Source organism: Euprymna scolopes, chromosome 30 (genome assembly GCF_053919585.1).
Source record: "Euprymna scolopes isolate OS-2025 chromosome 30, ASM5391958v1, whole genome shotgun sequence".
NCBI lineage: Eukaryota > Metazoa > Mollusca > Cephalopoda > Sepiida > Sepiolidae > Euprymna > Euprymna scolopes.
Genome location: NC_136511.1, coordinates 65,640,011 through 65,667,510, shown reverse-complemented (window position 1 = coordinate 65,667,510; position 27,500 = coordinate 65,640,011). Strand labels below are relative to the sequence as shown.

The 27,500-nt window shown below is 33.0% G+C and overlaps 1 protein-coding gene across 1 annotated transcript in view; it reads left to right on the top strand.

Moving 5' to 3' along the window:
* Nucleotides 1-27,500, top strand: part of LOC145254833 (neuronal cell adhesion molecule-like) — an 898,760-nt gene that overhangs the window by 428,476 nt on the left and 442,784 nt on the right. Inside the window, exon 19 of the mRNA XM_080113668.1 lies at nt 10,177-10,322. Coding sequence (XP_079969794.1) covers nt 10,177-10,322 — 146 coding nt within the window. The remainder of the gene's footprint in view (nt 1-10,176; nt 10,323-27,500) is intronic.

Sequence of the window (27,500 nt, the reverse complement as noted above, 5' to 3'; positions counted from 1 at the left end):
GTAGTTTTTTTTTTAATTAGTATGGGTTCTAGTAATCTTAGTCTTTGTGTGCAATTGTTAAGGTATCGAATTTTAGTATTGTTAGTTAAGATATTTCGGATTCACCGATTGAAAGGGCTTGAGAAGAATATGGCCGAACAACAACTACTGGGCGCCATAATATACAACATGCAAGCCGAAATTAAGAAAAAACGCTCGGCGAATTGAAAAGTTATCCAACAAAATCGGAAAAAAGAATTCAGTCGTGTTCAATCAGTCGTGCTTGAATAACGACTTGCTGCCAAAATATACATACATACATATATATATATATATATATATATATATATATATATATATATATATATATATAATTTTCTCTTATTTCCTTCAGTAAATTTTAATCTTCAATATCGATTTGTATACTTTTGACCTGCATTATAGATTGACTTTTATGCACTTATCATCAACCTACTGACTCGGAACATCGGTATTGGATAAGTTTGGATCGGATTCTGCGTTTCCAATTAGTTCTTGGTGCATATAACCAAACAATTCCGCGGATATTTATATCTTCAGATTTACTTTCGCTTTGCAACGTACATTCCTCAATAACGTTTCTCCATTTTTCTTTTCTTTCTGTTCCGCTTCTAACTCTGCCTCGCCATTTACGTGCATTGTATTTAATCAAGCCGAACGTCAAGGAACGGAAGAAAATCATTTTTATGTGTTTCATTTCTATCCACGGAAGAAAATAAATTTATTTTATTTGTATTATTCAGACTATGATTTTCATTATTTTTATTTCGATTTATCGTATTCATCCCAAACAAAGTGTATTGCTGAGATTTAAAGAGCTTCTGTGAAAGCGGGAACATGCCTCCAGGGACAGTCTAAGTAGGGAGTTGAGCAACGAGATGTCTGTTCTCACATAACATTTAAACTTCTGCATGTCAGTACAGTTGAGGAAGCAGTAAACAGGGAGGCAATCCCAAAATCAGCAGTTTCAGGGAAGAAACTATCAGAATAGAAGGCTCTCCTGCATCGGGGGGGGGGGGGCTCTACAGTGAAGGGGTGGGATTTTGTTGCTTTTTGCGTTAGTCAGGGATATTTACAGAGAGAGGGCGTCAGCTCTGTTCGTCAGAGCACCTTCCATTAAACTACTTGTAAAATAAGCACAGGAATGCAACATTGCGACGATGTGACAGGGGTTGGAGCTTAGTTGACAACAAAAAAATAATCCTCTTACTCTGAATATTTATTTCTTAAATAAACTTAAATCAAAGGACGTTTTGATATTGTAAAAAAGAAAAAGAAAAAAGACAAAATAGTTAGAAACAAATGTTGGTGTTATAAATGCATTTTTGTATTATTTGGATTCATCGGACTACTGTTCTCATCTTGAGTGTGATTTTTTACAACGTTTCGGTCGATGTAACCTTCGACCTTCTTCAGGAGTGTCTTGTCGAACTCAAGAATGTTTCTGATGAGCTCAGGAATCTGAACGGAATTTCAAACTGAACCCCTTATTTACTTCACGTAGGTAGCAGGCTCTCGTTCTGTCAGCTCTGACTGGATAGCAGTCCTAAGTAATTTGCAATTGTAGTTTTCAGTCGCTCACACTGAAAATTCAACCTTCAGAAGAATATCACTTTTACAATTAACTTTCCAAGTACTCTAACCATTACGCCACGGGTCCTCATCAAAGGTTCCATTCAAAATTCCGTCCAAATTCCAGATTTCGATAGAAACATTCCCAAGTTCGGCAAGATACACCTGAAGAAGGTCGGAGGTTACATCAACCGAAGCATTGTGAAAATGACACTAAAAATGAGAACAGTAGTCCGATGAATCCAAATAATATGAATAACCGACCGTCATCTCAAAAATTCAGAAACGATGCTATTTTGGTTTAAATTTTAAAATTCGGTAATATTATTTCATATATTAGATGTAAGTTTCTGCACAAAGCACTTCAAAACAAGCAAAAAAAATTAACATTTTTGAAATTATTAAAAATAAAAATTTAAGAAGTAGGTGAGAGACAAAGTATAAAAAATTAAGTGCAAGTCTATAAATGGTCCACAAGTAATCTTTTTTACTATAAAAATCTGAAAAGCATCTTTATAATGTACGTACTTGTCACTGCATGAAGATGTCATATTCCAAAAATCACGTAAATCGATCAAGTATTTTTTTTAATTTCCGGCTGACTACAATATGGTTGTCTTCAAGTCTAACGTAAACAAGTTCTTGATGAGCCGTTCCATATAAGTTAACAAATTTACCGAATTGGTTACTATATTGTCCAATTTCTACTGTACACTCTTTAACCCTTATCCTCGAGTGGCCTCTTGGCCTTGATAATGTGGTGATGCCTGTGGGAAAAAAAATCAAATAGTATGAGACATTTTATCGAAGAAAAACTTAACGCCATCTTGTTTTTGAATGATACACTGCTAGCGACACCTATTGGAAATGTTTGGAATATAAGATCTGCAAGGGGCAGACAATCGACTTTCTACGCTCTAGAAAAAAAATTGAAAATTAAGACATTTATAAGCTTTTGAGGATATTGAAAACGAAAATAAGGTTTAAAATTCCAGCAAACGAGTAGGCGTTAAGTTTTTCTTTGATAAAATGTCTCATACTATTTGATTTTCTTTAAAAAAAAATAAAAACTACTTGATAGATTTACGTGATTTTTGGAATATGACATTTTCATGCAGTGACAAATACGTACATTATAAAGATTTTTTTCAGATTTTTATAGTAAAAAAAAATTACTTGTGGACCATTTATAGACTTGCACCAAAAATTAATAATGCGTAAGTTACATACAGGCGAGAAAGTCACACATACGAAACATCCAAAGTGTTCACAAACCATTATTGATATAGGGAAAAGATAAAGAAGAGAAGAAATAATAAAAAGAAATGAATCAAATATTGTAAGGGAGATAAATCATAACTTAAATTATAAAGATCAATCTCCTTTACATTATTTGCTTCATTATGTAAACTTGTCACCATCAAAATAATATTCCTAATGGGAATATTTTTAAATCAAACCGAAACCAAATATATTCTGTTATTGCATAAACATGCTGGAAGAAAAAAAAATGTCAAACTGGTAAGGAAGAATAAAATATCGATGTGTCAGACATAATACTTTTGTTGTCTAAATTCTAAAATCCGATTAGATAACTTTGTTAGATTTGTACTGCAACAGCGTGTCTTAACGATTTAACATGGTGCAAGGTATGAGGATATTAGCATTGATATGCAAATATGTACATATATTCTGATTTATATTTATTTTTCGTATCTCTTGTTTTAATTAATAATATCACTTAAACTTTGAATAGATGTTTTTGTGTGTGTGTTTTTTTTTAATTTAAAAACATTTACACATAATTAGATGATGCACCTTCCAGTGTTCCTCAAAGAGTATATAATTTTTGAAAAATAAATTATTATACATTCTGTTATGATATACAAATACTTTTAATAATTGGATATGTTAATAAATAGTTTGTTAAATGCAAATATTTATTCACAGTTAGGGAAATGCTGAACTTTCTTTCTAGCAATTTCTTAAGTGACCATGATGGTTAGGTCATAAACAGAAAACGATCAAAAAATATTATAGAGAAGAGAAGAGATAGGAAAATGTTAAATAATGAACCAAATATTGCAAGGGAGGTAAATCATCATTTAAGCTATGAAGATTTATCTTCCTTACATTATTTGATTCATTATTTAAAATTGTCACTATTGAAATATTTTTCCTGGCGAGAATAATATTTTTATTTAACAAACTAAAGCCAAAAACACTTTAATATTCTCAAAACGAATGCTTGAAGAGAAAAAAAAATGGTTAGGCAGAATAAAATATCGATGCGTTTGATGTGATACTATTTAGGGTTTAATTCTAAACTCCGACAAGATACGTTTATATGTTAGATGTAAGATTTTGTATAAAACAATGCAAAACCAACGAACTAAATCGACATTTTTAAAATGAGTTGAAATGTCGGCCGATATTTTCCTAACAATATTACATAAAATATATGCAAGTAATAATATTCATATATATTTGATATTCTTTGCAAAAAGGAAATCATCATTTTATTGATTGCGAACCAACATGTTACCACAAATGTCAGTCTTTCTATATTTCAATTTTTTTGTTTTTTGTTAGTGAATCAAGAATCTCCTACAACCACCATCTTATTCTTTTTCCTTGTCGTCCTTCCTGACCCGTTCCATAGTTCAAGCCACCCAGAATCCAAATGTGGAAGATTCCATATTAATGAAATTGGATGATAGATTTACTTATTCATTCAGAACACACTTATTTATTTCAAAATTTGTGTGCGCGCACATGTGTGTGTGTGTGTGTTTTTATTTCTAGAATCTTGACTCCATTGTTGTTTTCAATGCAAAATGGCTTTTACTGAATTACATTACGAAAAGGAAAAAAAAATACTGCACGCCAGAAGGGTCAGGGATTCCGAGAACGAAAGAAGAAAAGAAGAAAGAAAGTGAAAGGAAAACAAATCGATTTTGAAAACGTATGTAAATGTATTTGCTGATTTTTAACTGTTCCTGGGATTGGTGATTTCGTATAAGAGAGTTGATCGGTCGCGTTGTCATGTTTGAGTTTGCAATTGCATTTTCCTAAAAACATACATTGAATTGATACACTTTGTTTTTGATGCGTTCAGGCATCTCTTACAATTGGATCGTATTTGATGCTTTCAGTGGTTGATTCTGCTTAAGTTTCAAATCTCACATTCGTCAATATGCCGTGCTTTAATTTTGTTTTGATACTAACAAGGAGAATACCCGTTTCAATAGATGTTATATTATTTTTTATTGACCAGGCTCCACATTGCTTAACTTCGGTGATCTAATGAGAACCGGTTTGTTTGCATGATTATGCTGTATATGAATACGTCCCATGGTAATATATTCCATAGATGTGATCTCCTTGGAAGGAAATTGTTCATATATATGTTATATATGGAAAGGGACAGACTCCAGTAATTAAAGAAAGACGTAAATAGGATTTTAAATAACATTTATTAAAGGAAAAGGCTAGAATCGAATCCAGTATTCAAAAGTTAAAAGTGAATACATATTGCAATCTCAGGAATTTAGTGAATTGATCATTGTGTTTAGAAATAACTAAATAATGATACAACTAGTTAGGTCAGATATCGGACAATGTAAACGAAGGACTATTTTTGTTTTGCCAGAAACGTGTTGGACATATGTGTATGCAAATCCACATGAGGAGATCACATGTTTGAGCACGTTTCTGACGTCACAAAGAAAGATAGTTTTTCAATATATTCAGGTAAGAGGGTTCGAGTCAGGCAGATCAAGAAGAGCAGTATAGACAGATCAGTCAGGGCCGAGTCGTGAAGGAAGAGAGTTAGCTAAGCCTCTGTCGGGAGCAAAAGAAAGGGAAGAAAGACAATGTAGAAATCAGCAAGGCATTCGAATCCCTGATAATCATCTCATCCGGATGGAATAAAGATCATCATATTTATAAGCCTTCATTTATCATCTTTCAACCTGAAAAGGAAATGTGTTTTTGTGATCACCTTTGTAAACGAACTTTGTATCAAACACTCTCCTTCCATAATGTTAACAGCAATGAATTCGCATCCTCTATGTGTTATAAATATGAACTGTGTGTGATCATTATGTTTCATCATCGTCCCCGTTATATGAATGTCTTATCCCCGCTACGCAACACATGGGCATACATCATTTTCATTAATAAACGTTAAAATTGAATAACTGCATCCATTTATATTATTTGGATTATTCGGACTACGGTCCTCATCTTTGGTGCTATTTTTATATCGTTTTTATTTTATTTTATTTTTTTATTACATTTTCACCTCAAACAAGGTACATTGCCACTTTGATGCAGGGGGCTACTATCAGGGACCAAAGTTGCAGGGGTACTATATAGGGAGTTGAGCAGCAAGATGTCTGTTCACATTACACTTGAACTTTTACATGTCAGTAGAGTTGGGGAAGCAGGAAACTGGAAGATAATTCCAAAGCCCTGCAGTTCTGGGGAAGAAGCTATTATAGTAGAAGGCTTTCTTACATCTAGGGATCTCAACTATGTAGGGGTGCGACTTCGCTGCTTGTCGAGTTTGTCGGGGGTATTTTCGTCGAGGGGGTACAAGGGCTTGTAGTTCATCAGATCATCCACCATTGAAATACTTGTAAAAAAGGCAAAGGGATGCAACATTTCGTCGATGGGACAGGGGACCTATTAGGTTGGCGACTCTCTTTTAGACCCTGTCCAGGAGCGAGAGACTAGTAGCAGATGCACCAGCCCTAATGTGACAGCAGTACTCCATACATGGGCGAATAGTGGCTTTGTAGAGGTATAGGATACTTTCAGGCGTATTGATATAACCTAAGTATCATTTGAGTTTCAAATAGAATTTTCTTTAGTTTGTTGTGCTAAAATTTGAAATCAAACTTTCTTTGATATGCTGTACAAAAGTTTCAAATAGAATTTCCTTTGCTCTGTCATGCTAAAGTTTTAAATAGAATTTTATTTAGTCTGTCATGCTAAAGTTTGAAATAGAATTTTCTTTAGTATGTCATGCTAAAATTTTAAATAGAATTTTATTTAGTCTGTCATGCTAAAGTTTGAAATAGAATTCTATTTAGTCTGCCATGTGAATGTTTGAAATGGAATTTTATTTAGTTTGTCTTGCTTGAAATAGAAATTTATTTAGTCTGTCATGCTAAAGTTTTAAATAGAATTTTATTTAGTCTGTCATGCTAAAGTTTGAAATAGAATTTTATTTAGTATGTCATGCTAAAATTTTAAATAGAATTTTATTTAGTATGTCATGCTAAAGTTTGAAATAAAATTTTATTTAGTATGTCATGCTAAAATTTTAAGTAAAATTTTATTTAGTCTGTCATGCTAAAGTTTGAAATAGAATTCTATTTAGTCTGTCATGTGAATGTTTGAAATGGAATTTTATTTAGTTTGTCTTTCTTGAAATAGAAATTTATTTAGTCTGTCATGCTAAAGTTTTAAATAGAATTTTATTTAGTCTGTCATGCTAAAGTTTGAAATAGAATTTTATTTAGTATGTCATGCTAAAATTTTAAATAGAATTTTATTTAGTATGTCATGCTAAAGTTTGAAATAGAATTTTATTTAGTATGTCATGCTAAAATTTTAAGTAGAATTTTATTTAGTCTGTCATGCTAAAGTTTGAAATAGAATTCTATTTAGTCTGTCATGCTAAAGTTTTAAATGGAATTTTATTTAGTTTGTCTTGCTTGAAATAGAATTCTATTTAGTCTGTCATGTGAATGTTTGAAAGAGAATTTTCTTTAGTCTGTCATACTAAAGTTCGAAATAGAATTTTATTTAGTCAGTCATGTGAATGTTTGAAATAGAATTTTATTTAGTCAGTCATGTGAATGTTTGAAATAGAATTTTATTTAGTCTGTCATGCGAATGTTTGGAATAGAATTTAAAGATTAAACGGACGCATTTTAAGTTTTGTGTTTGTTTGCTGTGTGTTTTTTTTAGGCAATATCCATCAATCTCTCATGAGAATCATGTTTTTCTTTTTCTTTTCTTAAAGACTCAGAGAAATGCTTAATCCTTCTGGAGGACTCATTTACAAATAGAATGTCAGAAATTGTTTCAGTAAAAAATAAATGAAAAAAGATAAAACGAGTATGCCAATATAAAATTATTAAAAACATGGAGTTCCTCTATTTTTTTCTAAAAATAATATCTTACAACATAAGCATTCCTGAGTTTTTTTTTTTTTTGTTTTTTTTTTTTTACATGCAAGTCACCACTTATCAAGGCCCAGATGCCACTCCAGGATAAGGGTCATTGTGTGTAGAGTAATCAATGGGATAATATCGTAGTAATCGTTAGTAATGGAGATCTGATAAAGTGGCTTACTTAAGTGGGCAGTTTATCAGGAATTTGTTTATGTTGGACTTGAAGACATCCAAGTTGTAATCAAGTGGGAAACAGGCAAAGAAAAGAGAGTTCTACAGGCGTGCATTTCACGTTTTGATTTAAACACAGATAAAGAGTGGGGAAAATTATTGACAGTGGTTTCAGCTAGACTGTTCTTTTTGCATGAAAGATTGGCGAAGGGGACCAGAGATTAGAGCTCAGACGAGCATTTGCCATGGAAATAACGATAAAACAAAGACAGGCTCACAACGTCTCTTCTGTGAGAGAGAGGTTGCAGAGAAGAGAAAAGGGCATTCCCCACTAGGCTACGAAGTCTATTTTGTACTCTGTCAAGGCAAGATAGGCTGTTTTTAGCAGCTCCTGCCCAGATGTGGTAGCAGTACTCCATCCTTGGACGTACTTAGCTTTTATATAGATTTAACATTAGAAAATCTATTTACATGGACGAAAGCGATCCGCACAAGACAAAAACCAGAACAAATGAAAGAATACCAATTTTTCAACAAATGTAATGTCATTCTTGCATTAGTTTTTAAAATATGTGCATTTCTTTATTAATTTTCATTATTTAATAGAAGGCTGAAAAGGGCGACAGGTGTTGCCAAAAGTTTCCAATCCTGCAAGTTCCTTCCTCTTAAAAACTTTTGTCCATGAAATGAATTTTCTTTTTTACAGAGGAAGGAACTTAAAGTCACCTGATGAGGTCATGAGTTATTTATAATTAACTGATCGAAACATTGTCATGTCTGTGTAGTGACCATGTAAAATGTCTATCTGAATATAAGTAAAAGCATATCTTACTCTTTTTTATTAATTATATCTCGCCATTTTTTATTGAGCACTATTAACCACCTCATTAAATTCATTATTTTTAATCAGAGAATAAAAATGATTATAGTAATAATTATATATATGTGTGTGTGTGTGTGTGTGTGTGTGTGTGTGTGTGTGTGTGTGTGTGTGTTTCGTTCAAACACAGGTATAATTCCTATTTGTTTGTATTGTAATCCGTCTTTTCCATTTTGCGGGAAAATATTCGAACGTTCTATTCAAGTGTAGAAAGAAATGCATCATAGTTGCGCACGTTTTCAACTCTCACGAGTCGTCTTCAGGTGCGTGATGGATTTAAAAATTATGTTTAGTGAATTTATTGAAAAAATCGATTAAAATCGTTTCAAAGAACTTAAACGTATCATCTCATTCTAAATGTTGAGCCTGATTGATCACAAGAGAACCAAGCAGGTAATATTCCTGTCGTTCAACGAAACATGAATAAGAGAAAAAAGGCTGTCCAAATGTATATATATATATATATATATATATATATATATATATATATATATATATATATGTGCATGTGTGTCTGTGTGTGTGTGCATATATATATATATGTGTGTGTATCTATATGTGTGTGTATATATGTGTGTGTGTATACATGTATATATGTGTGCGTTTGTATATATGTGTACGTGTATGTATATATGCATGTATATATGTGTGTATGTATACATGTACATATATGTATGCGTATATACACATGTACATATATGTATGCATATATATACATGTATACATATGTTTGTGTATATATACATGTATACAAATGTGTGTGTATATATACATATATATATGTTAGGTGTATATATACATGTATATATATGTGTGTATATGTATATAAATACGTATATATATATGTGTGCGTATATATACATGTGTATATATATGTGTGTATATATACATGTGTATATATATGTGTATATATATACATGTGTATATATATGTGTGTGTACTGGGAACATATACCAGAAAAGAACTCTTGGAAATAAGGCATACACCAGCCAGTATGTCTATCGAATTCCTACAGCCACGAACCTTGAAAACAGAATACGTATCAGATGGTTGGTAATAAACTAACCTCTTTTTAAAGGATGAGACGATAAGCCTGGGAAGGTGGACCTCCTAGAACAGCATAGGACCATACCAGTGATCGACAGAGAAGAATCCAGTCTCAAAGATAAGTTGGACTTTGCCGGATTGATTTTTGGTATCTGAAAAATAAAGATGGCTGCTGAAATATCATTAAGTATTTTTTTTGCTTGTAAAAAAAATAAAGGATCATGGACTCTAATGAGTTGATGTATCATTAAAACTTTGTTCAATTGTGTTTTTAAAAAAAAATTTTTCTCTCTGTTGCAGCCACCTTTTCCTGACCAACAAAACAGCAGAATTTCATCGTATTTACTGGAGATTTACAAACCCAATGGCGAAAAGATGAGTCACATAATTCGTGATGTGAACGGATTATCGAAACATCCGAAATCAGTTTTCCACAAAGAAATCATGTAAGTAAATCGAATCGATTTCAATCCATCTTACTTTGTCTTTGTGTATTAAAATCACACTAAAATAACCGACACTTGTGCATTACTGCTATTTGGGACAATTCTTTTTTGTTGTTTTGTTTTCATTTATTAAGAGCAGGGGGAGACAATTCATAAAAACCCTCAACTTTTTTCAAAAGATTTCTTGCACATCTCAATAATCACTATTCAAAGTAGAAATTTTAATGATTGCCTTTGTTTTATTTGTTTCTATAATGTAAATTTTGTAGAAAGCAAATTCGTTTATTTATTTATTTATTTATTTTTTTTTTCAAGAAAAATGTCACTCGTATTTCAATCATGACTGTTCAAACTATAAATTTTAATTATTACTAGCAGGTTTCAAGGCGTTACTCGGTCGTAAGATACGCTTAAATATGATATTTTAATTCATCATTATGTATTTATTATTATAGAGACAATTCTCTAGCGATTATGACTTGGGTGTCATCAACTATGATCGAAACAAAGCATACAACTTTCCAGCCTCAGTCTTTAGCCTCTGAGCCACGCTCATTATATATATATATATACAATCTTATTTGTAGTATTCCGAATTTTACTGGGTTTATATAATCAGTAATCGTTCATATACCAACAAATTTTAAGCCAAATGAGATGACTTAAATTGTAAGCTACAAAATTATCATATTTTATAATTGAGCATTCATATATTGTTTTAACAAAAACCAAGGCATCAAAGAATAGGTTGACAGCAACAATTAGTATATTTCATCGTTAGTTATAATTGTTTCCAGGCTATTCGGACAAATTCAAACATTATGTCGCTTGAAAATTTTCACAAAAACAGCCTTTCTTCAGACTTATTGAATAAAAAACACTTTAACAATAAAACATTATGGAAACCATTTCCCTTATAAGGAAAAGAAAACAAGCGAAAATATTTTACCTATATCTCATCCTTTCAAAGTATTTTTTAAAGATTTATATATTTACCTATTTTCATATCTCCATTTAAAAAAATTTCAAACAAAATATCATACAATGTTACCATTAATTACTTATGTCCATTTAAGATGTTTTATTAATACTATTCATTGATTTCTTAAATTAAATTCCTTTATTTCTTTATTTAATTTAAATTATTTTTTCTAATCCGGGCGAATCAACTAAGTTATATTGTTGCGATTCTATGTTAGTTTCGTATCTGGAATTTGCTTTGTTTATTTACAAAAATATCGGCTAACCTATTTATGTGAGTTAAGAAAAGTTTTTGTTTAAAATTTATTCAATAAGGAAAGAAAGTTTAACATAAATTAAGAATCTCAATTTATTTTTTTATTTTTATTTTCTCTCTTTCATACCTATTAAGATTCACGACTATCGGATATTTTAGGTGTAGAAAGGGAAGTTATTCTGTACGTTCGAAATTTTAAAAGTTTAGTTGAATTATAAGTTACCAAAAACCTAATATGTATCCAAAACGTTGAAAGGGAAGTAACTCAAGCCGATCGATGTTTTAATGTTTATTCAGGTTTCTAGGTTTGGTAAAGTTCCTAATATGCATATATGATTTATTTATTAATTAAATAAATCTAATTAAAACTAGGCTAACCTATTCAAAATATAAGTTTGTAATGCATATCTTAACCATGATATTGATTTTATTACCAAAGATTTAACCTACGTTTGCCATCCAACCATAATTTTCTGAGGTTATGCGCGACTTTAATACAAGAATATCATTTCGGGAATTAAGTTCTTAAATACTTATCTAATAATAATACATGTCCCATTTATAAGAATTCTATTAATAAATATATTCTTTAGCTCTATGTACGTTTTACTCCACCCCTCTCTCTCTCTCTCTCTCTCTCTCTCTCTCTCTATATATATATATATATATATATATATATATATATATATATATATATATATATATATATTAACCTTTCATCCCTTTTCAAAACATGGAATCGCCAGATCATCGAAGACACGATTCAAGCAAGAAAGCAGTGAAGTACGACCGGACGGTCCAGAGTTTCATAATTATATAGTTTTTTTTTTATTTTATTTGCTACTAAAATTTAAATTTTGTAAAAAGAAAATTGTTATCTGACAAAAGGAAGTGATTCCCGAAATGATGGAACAGGTATTAGAATAATAAATTTATAGTAATAATTATGTCAGCCCCTGTAAGAACTCGGTTCTTATTGTTCGGCACTCTAATATGAAATGAAATAAGTTGGTCACGTTAACTCACGTACGCAGATCATGATATTATAATCATAAGATCACTCCTGGCCGTCTTGACATTTAAGCTTTATATAAATGTTAATTTCAACTGTATTTCTCGCAGTTAATAGTTTGTCCCTTGCAAATAGAGTCAAAGATGTTTTCGTGGCTGGGTTCGAATCTCCTAACTGGCTGTAATCGTAACTTCTTGCACTGATGATTCCTGAAAAGATGAGACACTAGTGTCTGTAGGTATTGTAGGCTTTGTGTCCGGGTTGGAATCTCTATTATAGCGTAGTTGCACCAGATTTTCTTTAAATTTTATGTTGTAAATGGTACAAAAAGTTGAGTAAATAGTCACAAGTCAAAATACTCATAGGGTGAATAATGTGCGTACATAAATAATATACATATAGGAATATTTGGCAGTGTAGCATTGTATATGTGTGAGCTGCAAATAACAATTCGTTTCTGTCAGCCTGACTCTTACTAGTGTGAAGGCTTGTGTGTGAGTCATTGAATATTCCTTTACGGCTTTTTTTTTTATTTATTACATTTTCACCCCAAACAAGGCACAGTACCGCTTTGATGTAGGGTGTTACTATCAAGGACATGAGTTGCAGGGATACTCTATAGGGAGCTGAACAGTAAGAGGTCTGTTCACATGACACAGGAACTTATGCATGTCAGTACGGTAGGGGAAGCAGGAAACTGGAAGGAATTCCAAAGTCTAGCAGTTCTGGGGAAGAAACTATTAGAATAGAAGACTTTCTTACATCTAAGGATACCTACTGTGTAGAAGTGGGACTTTTTTGCTTATTGGATTTGTTGGAACTATTTACGTCAAGGGGGAACAAGGGCTAGTAGTTCGTTGACGCATCCATCATTAAAATACTTGCAAAACATTTTGTAGATGGACCGATGGTTGAAGCTTAGATGACAGTTCAGGACCTATCAGGTTGGCAACTCTCTTTTGAACCCTGTCCAGGAGTGAGAGACTAGTAACAGATGCACCAGCCCAAATGTGACAACAATACTCCATACATGGGCGAATAGTAGCTTTGTATAGGTACAGGATACTTTCTAGCACAGTAGAGAGAGCCTACCTTCTTCGCAGCAGCCTTGGAAATGCTCTCGGTGTATCTCTTCCAGCTCATGTTCCCTATAAACGTTAAGGTGAGGAGTTTGAAAGGAGTACTTTAAGGTAATGTATCTTTAGCCATAGCTATTGGTGGTCGAAAAGGTTTCTCGTAAGTATTATTATTTTTTTATTACACTTACTTCTTCCCTTAGCTGAAGGCACGGCGTTGTGGTTGTTGAGCATACATTCTTGGATCTTTGGGTACAGCTGGAAATCTGTTTCTAAATTTGGCTGTTTGTTACCTTATTTTATAGGATGCTCAGAACAGATACTACATTTTGATCTTAACCAAAAGGTCAAATAGTTTCCTATCACACATTATCTACTCATTTTTTGCTTAGAAATAGTTAAGATTAAGTATCCATTACTAAAACCAGTTTCTTGATTACTCAGTAGTTAAGCAAGTGTTGCCTAATCACTAACTGCACTTTGAAATATTTATTTGTTGAGTAATATGACTTTTAAATAAGAAATGATGCTTCTAGAGTATTCTACCTAAGAAAGAAGGCACTTGTACAGTATAGTACTCATATGAAAATATAAAAATTTTACCTGCGACATACATAAAAGTTATTAAAACCAGAAAATCACATAAAATCATCGCATGGTTTCATGTCAAATAAGAAATAAGGTACTTTTACAGTATCTTACCAAAGAAAGAAGGTACTTGTACAGTATAGTACTCATATGGAAAAACAAATAAAATCTTACCTGTGACGTACATAAAAGTTATTAAAACCAAAAATCACGTAAGATCATGCATTGATTGAAAATGCTATGAGTTAACACGGTTCTATGGAAACTAACTTGCTTAAGCAAATCCTAATGAAGCAGAGAAAGACAAAATTAATTAGAGCCATTTGCTTTTTATCACCTCTGTTCAGTCACTAAAAGAATATTTAGGGAATTTAATTACTCTCTGAAAGGAGTTGAGAGTATTTGTTTCTTTTGTTATCTTTCCTTAAATCACAAGCTTACTGGCTTCTTGAAAGTTTGGTAAAGTGTAATGGTTGCTTTGGGGTGGTTTTCTAAGTAGGGGTTCATCAATTAATCGGCAGGTAATTGGTAATCAACCTTATCGACCACTTTGCTGATTAATTAGTAATCGGTAAAGTAATTGATAATCGACTGATTAATTACTTTTCTCTTTCTGATTAAATTTAAACCATTTCATCAATACCGAGTGACACATCAGATAGCTTTAACACATTAACACAGTAACTGCCAGTTTAACTTGATATTCCTTAAGTGTTTGGCTGCTATTATAACTTTTTGCACTTTTTTTTTTTGCTTTATTAAATGAAATTACAAAACACAAAATACAATTTCCATACTTCTTAAATGAATATATGGTCCCCCCTCGCCAATCCTTCATGATAAACACCCGTCTAGCTAAAACCACTGTCAGTAATTTCCCCTGCTCTTTATCTGTGCCTAAATCAAAACGTAGATTCCATGAACATAGCTTTTTTCTGAGAAGTGCACGCCTGTGGAATTCTCTTCCGTTTGCCTGTTTCCCACCTGACTACAACTTGGACGTCTTCAAGTCCAACATAAACAAATTCCTGATTAATCGCCCCTCCCTTAAGTAAGACACTTTATCAAATCTCCAATACCAACTATTACTACGATATTATCCCATTGATTATTGTACACAAAATAACCCTTATCCCCGAGTGGCTTACGGGCCTTGATCCCCATGTAAAAAAAAAAAATTAAAAAAAAATTTTTTTTGAATCAATTTCTTGAAAATTAATCTGTTTTCTTTTTTTTTTGTACCGATTTAAATGAAAACATAATTTTTATTTATTAACACGCAAGCAAGGATGTATGAACTAATCTTTTTTTTTTTTTTTTTTTTTTCAAATTACAATTATCAAGTTTCAAATAATCATGTAAGACTAATTTCCTTCAAGAGTGGCTGAGAAGAACTGGGTTAGGGTTTTGGCTGAGGAAAACTGGGTCATGACTCAATGGCTCTGATGCCATATAGTTTTCAGTGCAATCCCTGGTACCTTTCACATATCGTTTTCGTTTGTATTTTTTTTGGGGGGGGTACTGGGTTTCAGGGAGTTCTAATATTGCACCAGGAATTACCAAGTATTTAATTTCAGGTTGTGCTGCCAATGATAGAAAATTAAAAAAAAAAATGTTTTAAGGTAGATACTTAGTAATATAGAATTTGGAATAACTTAATACTCTTGAACAAGTGAATGATGAAGTCTTCTATTCAAATTCGTCAGTGCAAATGAATTTAGTAGTGCTAAGAAATAATAAATTCTGTATTTCAATTTTCAAAGAGGTATTTTGATGATGGCAAGCTTTTGTCTCGTGAGACAATGACGTCCTGCATCTCGTCTGGTGCACTGCAGTGTTTGCTGTAGCTGTACAGTCTAAGCTAAATGATCATTTATCTGGTACTGACCAGGCTCAACATTGCTTAACGTCAGTGATCCAGCAAAAACTGGTGTCAACGTGATTATCTCCCTCCCTCTCTTTCTCTGTCTGTCTCTCTCTCTCTCTCTCTATATATATATATATATATTAATAATAATAATAATAATAATAATAATAATAATAATAATAATAATAATAATATATATATATAATTATTATTATTATTATTATTATTATTATTATTATTATTATTATTATTAATTCTGTTGTTGTTTTTCTTCTGACCTGACGATGACAGATTCTAATGCTGACCCTTCTTGGATTTTTATCAGAGCTCTGTTAGTCAGGGCGCAATCCCATTACCACTTGATGCCAAAACTGTTCACTATGGGTGGCCCTGCCAGGAACCAAAGTTCCAGACGGCATATCTCTACCACTACCATGTCGCCAATATAGCAAGGGAGGGTTGGATTTAAATACGAGAGTTGTTACAAAAGTAAGGCCTCCTATTTTCTTTTTTAAATCAAAGAGTTTAAGATCTACACTTTTGCAGGGATGACCGTAGAGTAGGGGAGCTGAAACTGATGGCAAGCACCTCGAGGACAGACAGATGAAATTTATAAACAATATTACTTGACTACGAGATATACAAGACGTCCTTACGAAAAGAGGGAAAAGCGTACTTTGTAAAGAAAGCAATTTGGAGGGTTAAAGCACCAAAATTCGAAGTGACAAGAGAGGAAATTTTGTCTCCAATACGTTAGCCTTCAGATCCAATCCAGGGTAACTTGAGGTATACTGGGAATCTAGATGGACCATATTTAGGTTGCTTAAAAAAGGATTCTATTTTCTTGTCGACAATATTGTTAACCAATGGAGGCGGATATCCATCATAATGAAAATTCGTTTAATATTATCGATTTCTGAATCGATACAAGAAGGAGAGCAAATGGCAAGTGGCCGATGGATTAAATTTCTAATAATATTAATCTTCCTAGTTGTTGGTGCGAAAGAATCCCAACTGAGGTACAGACCAGTAAAAGTAAGTTTTCTATAAACGGACCTGACAAAGGAAGACCCACATTTCGAAACTAAAACATCCAATAAAGGAAGGGAGTTGTCTTTTTCTACCTCCATCGTAAATGCGATGGGAGGGTGCAAATCGTTTAATAATTTAAAGAAAGACACATCTTCAATATGCGCATGTAAAAGATCGGTCTTGGGCACTTATTGAACAGCAACTGTTCCAAGAAACCGACAAAAATATTGGCTAGAGTTGGTCCCAGGAGGAAGCCCATCGATATACCGTCAACCTGGCGATACATAACGTTGTTGAAACTGAAGGCAACGGACTTAGTAGCCAATTCCATAAGTTCGACAAATACCGCCCCAGGAAACGAGCGAAGGTGGTCGGGGCATCTATATAAAAAAAAAATCAGCACAAATATTAATGACCTCGTCAAGAGGGACATTTGTAAATAAATTATTAATGTCAAAAGAGACTAGGTAACAAGAATTACTAGTAAGACGCAACTCCTTCATTGCCGAAGCAAAATGAAAAGAGTCAGGAGTGTAATAAGTTGAATAGAAAGAACAGACTGGTTCAAGAATTTCAACCAACCATTTGGCCAAATTGTGTTGGGCCGAGCCTACCATCGACAAGATTGGTCTCAATGGAATATCCAGCTTGTGAACTTTAGGCAAACCATAAATTCTGGGACGCTGGTCGTATAGTATTATAAACCTCCTTGGACAAAAACCCCCGTTTATGCCATCGGAGTAGCTTGTTTTGGATTTTGGTCTCAGTGGAAGCAGTATCGTCCAGGGAACCCAAACAAACAAATTTACTATTGTTGTTTAAAATAGAAAGCATTTTTGCAACATATTCTTGGTGGTCGAGAATAACCACGCCTGCACCTTTGTCTGACCGGGAAATGTAAATGTTATGATTGCATTTTAATTACTTTGCCGCAATAAAATGATTTCTTTGCCAAATAAAATGGCGAGAGGAAATATTACACTGACTAAATTTATTGGCAAGCTCTGTCAAACGAAACTTAACTTGATTGAAATTGTCACCGGAACCGTGACTTTTTATTTGAGGAAATAAAATCTCAAATGCACTAAACGCTTGAGTAACATCAATCTTGCAAGGGGAAACACAAAATTCGAGACCCCTAGACAAAACAAATGTGTCAACGTCAGACAATTTAAATTTCGAAAAATTAAATATGTGCTTATCAGAGAATGAAGGCTCACCAAATTTATTTTTAATCAAAAAGTTTTAAAAATTCGTAAACTTTTGATTGTTAAAGTTACGGCACTTAGCATCTTTAACTGAAAGTAGCTTAGAAAATCGTAATTTATCGAAAGGCGATAACGTTTTCCACGCGGAAGACCAGATCAAGTGATGTTTATTACGTAGGCTCAAAAACAAATCGGAGTAAAAAGGTAACTTCGTCTTTAAGAAAGGCAAGAGTAAGGTTCCAAGAATTCCTACATTTAATCTTAGAAATGCGTCTGGAGATATAACCCGGGGCAACATAATTGGATATGCAACTTCGAAGGAGCTTGATTTTACATTTGAGGGAAGTGATCTTGTTCCTCAGGCTAATTATGTGATTTAATGAATGTATGAATTTTTTTGCTATAATGGTTCAATAAATGAGACATAACTTTATTCGAATAGCAAAATTTTAAAATAATGGGAAAGAAGTGAACCATAATCGTATGGTGAAAAATAATACATAAGTCGATTAAAAAAGATTTACGAAGTGTAATACACCCCAAGAAAAAAGTGAACACTATTCGGAATTTTATAAAATAAATAAGTAGTTTAAGAAAAAAAAATCACGAAATGCAAAAAGAACGAAACCCAAAGCGCTTTTCGTAGAGACGGACTTATTCAAGGACATACGTTTGTGAAGAGGAATAGATTTTTTTTTTTTTTTGTAGAATTGTTGTAATAATAATAATAAACAAGAACCTTAGATGGAATGTGTCCCGCGAAATAGTTCCAACTGCCAGCGACGGTTTTTCTGCTTACACAAAGTAGGCGGGGGGGGCTGAAACTAATGGCAAGCGCCTCGAGGACAGACAGGTGGAACTTAATGCGTCCTCTGTATAAAACAGAAAAACAATCCGAAGAGAATGTAGAAGCACAGTCTTTTTTTTCATCTACTAAATGTTGTCCAATAGCCGATTCTACTAATTGGGAACTCCTGGAAATAGGCTGATGATCTCGGATGTAACGCGGCACAGTGTCTTCAGGTTAGAATCGCCCAGCATGTGCCGCGTTACATCCGAGATCACCAGCCTATTTCCAAGAGTTTGCTTTTTTTTATATTACAACAATTCTCCCCCCCCAAAAAAAATTCTATCCCTCCTTACAGACGCATATCTTTGAAAAAGTCCGTCTGTACGAAAAGCGCTTTGGTTTTCGTTCTTTTTGCCTTTCGTGATTTTTTTTCTTTTTTTTTTCTTTTTAATCGACTTTTTATTTTATAACATTCCGAATATATATATATATATATATATATATATATATATATATATATATATATATATATATATATATATATATATATATATGCACTTTCCTGACACCAACTAAATAACTCAACACTTAAAAATAAACAGTCCTACTTTTTCTTCAAATTCTGAAAATTTTTCATTGCAGAACTACTGTATCAGAACATTTAAACGACAAACTAAAATAACAAATAGATAAAAACCAAAACGGCATTCAAATCAATTAAAACGTTTAATTGTTTGTGGAACTAGAATTAAAAGCATTTTAGGGTGTTTTCATTTTTATCAAAATTAATTTTATTAATTGACGACTTTTTAGATTTTATGTGCAGCGCTTGTAATATCTTAACCGCCCTACTCTTCACTTTCGAAAAAAATATTGTAGAAAACATAATTATATTTGAATATAAAACTAACAAACCAAAAATACAGATGTTAAGTAGCGCTGCATATAAAAATTAAAAAAAAAGCCATCCACTAATTAAATTTATTTCGATAACAGTGAAAACAGATTAAATATTTTTAATACTAATACGCTATTAATGCTATCACACGGTTTCGGTCAAAACCACCTCGAAACATTTGATACCATCCTGGAAAGAATCAAAAGTGCTAGGGTACACGACGAGTACGGAAAATACATCTGCCAGGTCTAGATAGAAACTCAAAAATTAATCAGGAATTTAGAAAGGATCAAAGAAAAGATATGACGCAAGTTATCTGAAATATTTCATTATTATATATATTATATATATATACTAGCAGTTCAGCCCAGCTTTGCTCGTCGGGCCCTATGTACTGTTGATAACATATGCATGCATATATATATATATATATATATATATATATATATATATATATATATAAAATGTTTTCTGCTTTGTTTTAATTAAAAGCTTTTATAACCAAGCAACATGTGTCCAACTGTATTTTTGTTTTGTTTTGTTTTTTTGTTTTTTTTCATCAACTAAGGAGCAGCTCGAGTTTCATAACCAGTGACGACTGGGAGATCAGTCGTGTACAACTACCAACACCATGGGTTACAACAAAAACAGCACGGGTATACAAAGGTTTATATACCCAACGCTAAAGCGTTAGAGATACTCATCCCCGACAAAGACTCTTTAAATGGAAAGGATATATGAAAAGATAATAATCATAAAATCTATTTATATAAAAATAATTAAATTTTATTGACAACTTGTTAAGACGCCCAGAAATAGAAGTTGATAATGAGTGAGAGTTCAGATCGTCAAGATGGGGCACAAGGGTGGAAAAAAACGCCCATTTTCACACGACTTTTTTTTTACACAGGAATCACCACTTATTAAGGCCCGGGGGCCACTCGAGGATAAAGGTTAATGGGTATACATTAGTCATTGTGATTATAGCGTAGTAAATATAAGTAGTGGGAATTTTGTAAATTGGATTACTTAGGGGAACGGTTCATCAGGAACTTGTTTACGTTGGACTTGAAGACAATCAGATTGTACTTAGCTGGAAAGCAGGCAAATGGAAGAGAGTTGCACAGTCGCGCAGTTCTAAGAAAGAAGCATTGCTCATTTGTTTAGGTTTAAGCACAGATAAAGAGTGTGGGAAATTATTGATAGAGGTTTTAGCTAGACGAGTGCTTTTCGTGAAAGTTTGGCGAGGGGGGACCATAGATGAGCACTTGCCATGAAAATAACGATAAAGCAGAGACCTTAGATCAATCTTAAGGCTGGAAGTGATAACATCTAAAAATCGTCTTGTATTCGATTTAAAAGGCTCATTGTCGTTCGTTTTTTTTTTTTTACACAGTGATCACCACTTATCAAGGCCCGGAAGCCACTCAGGGATAAGGGTTATTGCAAGTACATTACGTTAGTGTGGAGATTTGATGAAGTGTTTAATTAAGGGGGCGGTTCATTAGGAATTTGTTAACATTGGACTTGAAGACATCCAAGTTGTAGTCCGGAGGGAAGCAGGCAGACGGAACAGAGTTCCACGGGCGTGCAGTTCTAAGAAAGAAGCTTTGTTCATGGAATCCGCGATTTGATTTAGGCACAGATATAGAGTGGGGGAAATTTTTCACAGTGGATTCAGCTAGACGGGTGTTTTTCGTGAAAGATTGGCGAGGGGGGACCAGAGATTGGAGTTCAGACGAGCACCTGCCATGGAAATAACGATAAAACAAGGATAGGCTTGCAACGTCTCTTCTGTGGGAGAGAGGATGCAGGGTAGAGAAAAGGGCATCCCCCCACCAAGCCACAAAGTCTATTTTGTACTCTGTCAAGGCAGGATAGGCTGTTTTTAGCAGCTCCTGCCCAGATATGGCAGCAGTATTCCATCCTTCGACGTACTTGGCTTTTATATAGATAGCGAATTGCATCAGTAGTGAGATATCTTCTGGAGCGGTAGAAGGATCCCCCCATCTTTCCAGCGACCTTGGCAACAGACTTGATGTACGTGTTCCATTTCAGATCAGGAGTAAAGGACAAACCCAGAAGCTTGTCAAAACACGAGGCTTCTCCTAGACGAGAGCCATCCATTTCAATTGATGCCAGATGGGGATCAGGGAGTTGATGATGTAAAGATAGGAGTTTGGTTTTAGATGCATTAAAGGTAACCAGCCACGTCTTCCCCCCCCCCTGAACCACGCGCTCGAGATCAGAGGAGAGAGAATCAGAGAGAACTTTGTCATTTACAGTCTTTGATGTGTTGCCGTAGATGGTCGTGTCATCAGCATAGATGTCAACGAATGATTTAAGTATGTGTTTAGGGAGCTCATTGATGTAGATCAGGAAGAGAGTTGGGCCCAGGATTGACCCCTGAGGGACTCCAGCACTTATATTGCAGGCCTCCGATTTTTGTCCATCTACCACCACTCTTATGAGCCTATTGGAGAGAAATGATTTAATGATTGAGAAAACATTTCCAGCCGTGTTTTCAAAATAACCTAGGTTATAGAGTATGGAGCTAAAGGTCAAATCACATGCGGGATGACGGTCAGTGATGATCGGCGGCAGGAATCGAACTGGTGAATAGAAAACTGTGGGTGGCTTTTACTACGTCAAGCTCTTATAAATTATGTTGTTAACCTTGGATTTCTAGATAAATATTATGGTTTTTAGTATAGGGCTTTGCTTTTAATTGCATTTTTAAGTGGGAAAACAGACAGATACAAGAATATAATTTTAAACATAAGCGACGGTAGCATTGTGGAGTACGATGATTGTCTTGGTAAATACATACCAACAAGAGACCTGAACTTTACAGACATGACCTCATGGTATTTTGAGGGTTATCCTCTGCGAAAGAAAGAATACTTTACAACTAGAAATGCCTAATAATTATGCAGATTGAACGCCATATTAAATTTGCCCTCATCGCTTTCATGAATTCTTTGTATATTTTGCGGAAGAGGTGGGTGGGTGAAGGATAATTTTTTTTTATTTTTAAGAAAAGTAAAAATATATTTACTAAACTTATTTTAGTTTGGCTATGGGTCATCTTTTTACGTCAGTCAGATTCCATTGGATTCGTTCTTTAAGCGAACAGAATGTGTTGTCCAAGAAATTGGCAGAATACTGGCTGAAAATAGCTCCGTGTGACGACCAGTAGTACCAATGAAATCGGACTATTACCATGGCCCAATCTATACTGATATGAGAGATGTTTGTCAGTCTGTCTCTCTGTCAAACTAAACTGTTAAGTTATTATAGGTGGGAATGTGAAATTTGGTGTGTATAATCCCTACTAGATATATACATTGTCATAAGGCAGGTTCATAGCTGTGAAATACAATTCCTCCAGAAAACACACACACACACATGAAAACTCATATATGTATATAAATATCAATTCAGCAGGCACACATTCTAAACAGTCAGAGCATATTCAACGACCAAACGTCGAAATGTGTGTGTGTGTGTATATATATACTAGCAGTTCTGCCCGGCTTTGCTAGGGCACTACGTACTGTTCATAACTTTATGTGCATATGTATATATTAAAAAGTGTACATATGTACAGTAATACCTTTCTATATAATAGGCTTCCTTAATTACCATAGGAAAAAGTTGGTAGACGCAGACGTCAACTTTTTTTTAACTTTGACCCCAATTTTGACCCCTTAGCATTTATTGTTTTGGGCTCAAATTAAATTAAAATGTCCAAGTAATCTACATCTTAAATTTCAAGTGTTTAGACCCAAAATTGGCGGATGAGTTTGGTAGAGTTTGCAAAGGTCAACTCTGTCAACTTTAACCTCTTACCAGCTAAATTTTCGCTCCAAAACTGATTAAAAAGCTTGCTGCCTGTCTGAATACCCTTTATGTAAATTTTCAAATGTTTAAGCCCAAAATTGGCTTAATAGTTTGCTAGAGACCGCAAAGGAAAAATATTTTGAACTTTGACCCCTTGGAAACCAAATTTTCAGCAAAAAAAAAAAAAAAATTAAAAAGCTTGCCCTATGTCTGAATACACTTTATGTAAAATTTAGAATGTTTAGACCAAAAATTGGCTGAGTAATTTGGTAGAGACCACAGAGGTCAATTTTTTAAAACTTTAACCCCAATTATGACCCCTAAACATTTATTGTTTTGGGTTTAAATCAAATTATAAAGTTTGATCCATGTCCAAGTAACCAACATCTAAATTTTAAAGTGTTTAGACCTACAATTGGCGAAAGACTTTGGTAGAGTTCTCAAAGGTTAAATCCTTGAACTTTGACCTCTTAATAGCCAAATTTCTGGCCGCAAACCGATTAAAAAGATTTTGCCAAATCTAAATATCCCTTATGTCAAATCTCGAGTCTGTAGACCGAAAATTGACAGTTATTTGGTAGGGAAGTGTACACAGACACACACACACACACATTTTCACTTTTATATATATATATATATATATATATATATATATATATATATATATATATATATATACATTATGGCTAAATATAGACCAATTAACATGATGATTAAAAAATAAAAATAAAGACTAGCTAACCAGATTTCGTTCCTTGCTCAACAGAGCTAAATCGAGGAAAATTACGATTAAAAAAAAAAAATTGTCGTGAATATGGCGGGAAAGAAAATGTTTTTTTTTTAAATAAGCGGGGTGGGGGTGGTGTCCTTAATTTGATTTCTATGTAATTTTTCCCCCCGCTTATTTTTTTTTTATTATTATTTATTTTTTTCTCTCCCCCCGGCATATTCATGACAATTTTTTTTAATCGCAATTTTTCGATTTACCTTTGTTGGGCGAGGAACGAAACCTGGTTAGCTAACCTTCATTTTCATTTTTTTTTTTTTTTACTCTTTTTAATCGTCATGTTAATATACGAAAATATAATTTTATGGGTAAATTTTCAGTATTTACTTCAAGAGTGCTCATATATAGGTAGAGCTAGGTAGTAAGTTATAAAAAATATATAGGTAGTAAGTTATAAACATATATATGACAATTAAGCTACACAGAATATTCTGCGTTTCATTCTCGTGAGAATTCGTCAGACATCACGAAAATGAAACGTAGAATATTGTGTAGCTTGATTGCCATATATATTTTTATAACTTATATATGCGTATTAGGAAAGAATTGTTTCTTCTTTACCTGCTTTTGAAGCGTTGTGTCAGTTGAAAATTGAAAATAATCACGTATATAAGTGAATACGTCTTGAAAGCTGAAAACAACGCTTTTTTTAATATAAACAAATTTATTTGCTTATATCAGATATATTTCGATGCTAAACATCCTGATCAATTTAGAGTCTGTTTTATTTTTCTTTCCTTTTTCTTGACCGCATGGTGGAATTCTGCGTGCGAGGGTGATGGTAGTAGCCCGATGTTCTTGGTAACGGCTCGATATTTAAATAAAAACAGTCATCAGCAGGGTGTCGCGCCAGCCGTGCACGGGCTACTATCATCACCCTCGCACGCATAATTCCGTCATGCGGTCAAGGAAAAGAAAAGAAAAAGACTCTACCTTGATAAGGATATTTAGCATCGAAATATATCTGATATAAGCAAATAAAATTGTTTCTATATTAAAAGAAATGCGTTGTTTTCAGTTTTCAAAACGTATTCATCATATACGTAAGAATTTTATATATATATATATATATATATATATATATATATATATATATATATATATATATATATATATATATATCGATTTCCGGTCGTTGAATACGCTCTAACTGTTTATAATGTATGGTTGCTGTATTGACATTTATAGTCACTTCACTTCTCTCAATTCTTATGCTCTATCCTATGAAGTAAAGAGTGGCTAGCTTCCAATCTTTTAATCAGCAATAATTATGACTTCCTACACTAGTGCTTGTATCCATAAAAATAATAATTAATATTTAAAAACTATTATATATATATATATATATATATATATATATATATATATATATATATATATATATATATATATATATATATATATATATATATATACAGGGTGAGCCGAAAATAGAAAATGTTTGTCGAAGCATAAGAGGCAGACTTGAAATCTGCGTAAATCAAGAAGGAAAATAGTTTGAATAAATAACATTTAATTTTCATTACTACAATTGACTTATTACATATAGTTTTATGCATATGTGATCTCTAAATAATTTTTTCTTACTGTATACCTACCTTTAGCTTACCCTATATATATATATATATATATATATATATATATATATATATATATATATATATATATATATATATATAGGCCGACTTGTAACAACGTGAGGATGGAATTTATCATGTACAAAACTAACTTTTTGTTGGTAACATCGGATTGAAATCACATCTGACGAGTTGATGAGAAAGAAAATTTCTATGAAAACATAAAATCATAGAATTGCCATCCCATTAACGAAAGCTGTGATGAAGAGATTCAAGATGAAATAAATAAAGAAGAGTTATATAAAAGAAAAAAATGTAAGTCTTTGAATTTCAACAAATTTTGTACTATATATATATATATATATATATACGCATTCAAAATGTAATGGTTTGAAGAGCAAACAAGTGCATAATTCTTTTTTTTAATAAATAAACATATTATTTTATTAAAATCAAATTCGATATTTCGATCCATAATAGAATCTTCATTAAGGAATATAAGTTGTTTTTTCTTCTATTTTTTTTTTTACCTAACGTGATTTTGATGGATGTTATGCCTGGCACGTTTCTCTCAGATGTTGTTGGTGAGGGTAATGTCCGATTTAGTAGAAAAACGCTGGTCCGCCGTGTACTGTTAAGTGATAAAATTCTACTGCATTAAAAGCACTGCTGATATGAAATTCAAAAGTTAACGGTTTGAAGATTAAACAATATATATACGATGGTCGTTTCAAAAGTAACTAAAAAACTAAAACTTTAAAGAGCTATGAAGACTGAAATGGTTCCATTAAAACGAGCGACCTTTTGTGCTCCAGAATTTATTTTTTTTATGTAGAAAAATCGTTTTAATGGTACCATAATTCTCAGTGCACATTTGCCAGCCTCTTTTGATGCCTCGGTCGTAAAATCAAGAATGCGTTTTGTCACTCATATCTCTGTTGCCATTCTGAAATCAATCCAGATTCCATGGAAGAATGATATTTTCCGTTTTGGAGATTCAGAAAAACAAGCATTTCAATGGGAAATAAAACTGACAACTGTGGACGAAAGGCCGGTCGGTATCAGTGAAACTTATCATTTTACGGCCATCTGTTAAGTATTGAGAGAGAAACGAAATAAAGTTCTGACTTGGTTCTGCCAACAAGAGCAGTGTTGGCACATATGAAATGAAAGATCCCCGCTAGCTTGATAACAGAATTCTTTAAACGGAAGAGAGAAAAAGGGAAAGAGATTTAGGAGAGAGAGGGAGGAGTTCGGGAGAAA